The 1,704-nt window shown below is 27.4% G+C and overlaps 1 protein-coding gene across 1 annotated transcript in view; it reads left to right on the top strand.

Annotated features, from left to right (window-relative positions):
• The first annotated feature begins 762 nt into the window (after window positions 1–762).
• Window positions 763–1,704, top strand: part of LOC105623771 (pre-mRNA-splicing factor RBM22) — a 4,826-nt gene continuing 3,884 nt past the window's right edge. The window contains exons 1-2 of the mRNA XM_012205148.1: window positions 763–816; window positions 914–967. Of these exons, the coding sequence (XP_012060538.1) occupies window positions 763–816; window positions 914–967 (108 nt within the window). The remainder of the gene's footprint in view (window positions 817–913; window positions 968–1,704) is intronic.

Below are 1,704 nucleotides of genomic sequence, written 5' to 3'. Positions count from 1 at the left end.
AAACAACAACTTACTATATATATATATATATATATATATATATAGTTTATTTAAAGAATAAATATCTATTAATATTTTTATAAAATGGGTGTAATACAATCTTTAATGTTAATTCTTTTAAGTAAAATATAAAAATCACACCCATAAATAGACATACATATAATTGCAGAGATAAATATTTCTAATCCACAATTTGTGGATCACGAGCACGATTTTACGAATCAAATATTGATTTATCATTTGCAGTCTTGATAAGATGGATCAGTACTCGATAAATGGATGTATATTGCAGTGCATTAATTTACTGGGTTATAGCGGCCCGATTTATCGATGTTTATTTTTTTATTCAAATATTATCAACTTTACAGAAAAACTGCAAGAGACAAAAATCATTTATTTTCTTCTCATAGAATTCGCAGAATTTTTTCAGAATTTTTTTATCAACTTTTTAGTATTGCATTTTCTTATTTTCGATAAGTCGGGTCGCTACTATGACCCAGCGAATTAATGCACTGCACTGTATATTCTCAGAAAAGTGAATCTTGTTATGTAGTTTGAATCTTTTTTGTCAGGGGACAGTAGTATGCATTTTGCGGATAGGTTTTGAGTTGTCATGCCCTCTCTGTGTCTCAGGTTTCTCTCTGGTATTATAATCACTGTTTTTTTACGAAGTAAGTTGTATTCCAAAACTTATTGAAAAAACAGTGTTGCAAGTAATTTTGCAAATGATAAAAGTATTGTTTTAAGATAAATTAACGCGCAATGGCAACATCAAAGACCACCAATACATATAATAGACAAAATTGGGAAGATGCGGTGAGCATAAAAAGGATTTTTTAATTCAAGCCTTTATTTTGTAAAAATGGTCATTTTTATTTCATATTGCCTTCGTTGGCATATTTTTCTTATATAGGAATTCCCAATATTGTGTCAGACGTGTTTGGGAGACAATCCATACATTCGTATGGTAAGTAAAAGTCTGGATAGTTATCAAAAAATTTATTCAATTGTTATTACAAAATAAAACATAATAAATTGTCTGAATTACAAATTGATGAGAGGTATGTATGAGATGTATGAGATATATAGGATGTCCTGTAAGTTTTAGCCAATTGCTTTTGTATAGATAGAGCGGACTAAACTGAGTTCTTTATCATTTTGTAATTTTTGCAATAGTTAACAAGATATTAAACTAAAAATTGCCAAATATTGATCTTGAATAATTTTTTATTCAAATACTATCAACTTTACAGAAAAATTGCAAAAGACAAAAATCATTATTTTCTTCTCATAGAACTCTTAAGAATTTTTTTCAGAATTTTTTATCAACTTTTCAGTACTGCATTTTCTTATTTTTACCAACATGAGAAAATATGATATTAAAAAATTCTGAAAAAATTCTCAGAACTTTATAAAAAGGAAATAAATGATTTTTATTTCTTGCAATTTTGTTGTAAAATTAACATTATTTGAGTAAAAAATTATTCAAGATATTTGGTAATTTTTAGTAATTAATATTTTGTTAACTATTACGAAAATTGTAAATAGTAAAGAACTTTTCGACTCAGTTTAATCCATTCTATCTATACAAAAAAGCGCCTGGCCAAAACTTATAGGACATCCTATACACACACACACATACCTTACATATGAAATATATATATGCACACACACGCACACACACACACACACACACACACACAC

This window comes from Atta cephalotes (assembly GCF_000143395.1).
Source record: "Atta cephalotes unplaced genomic scaffold scaffold00064, whole genome shotgun sequence".
NCBI classification, from domain to species: Eukaryota; Metazoa; Arthropoda; class Insecta; order Hymenoptera; family Formicidae; genus Atta; species Atta cephalotes.
Note: the sequence above shows the minus strand (reverse complement) of the source record. Positions and strands in the feature narration are given on the sequence as shown.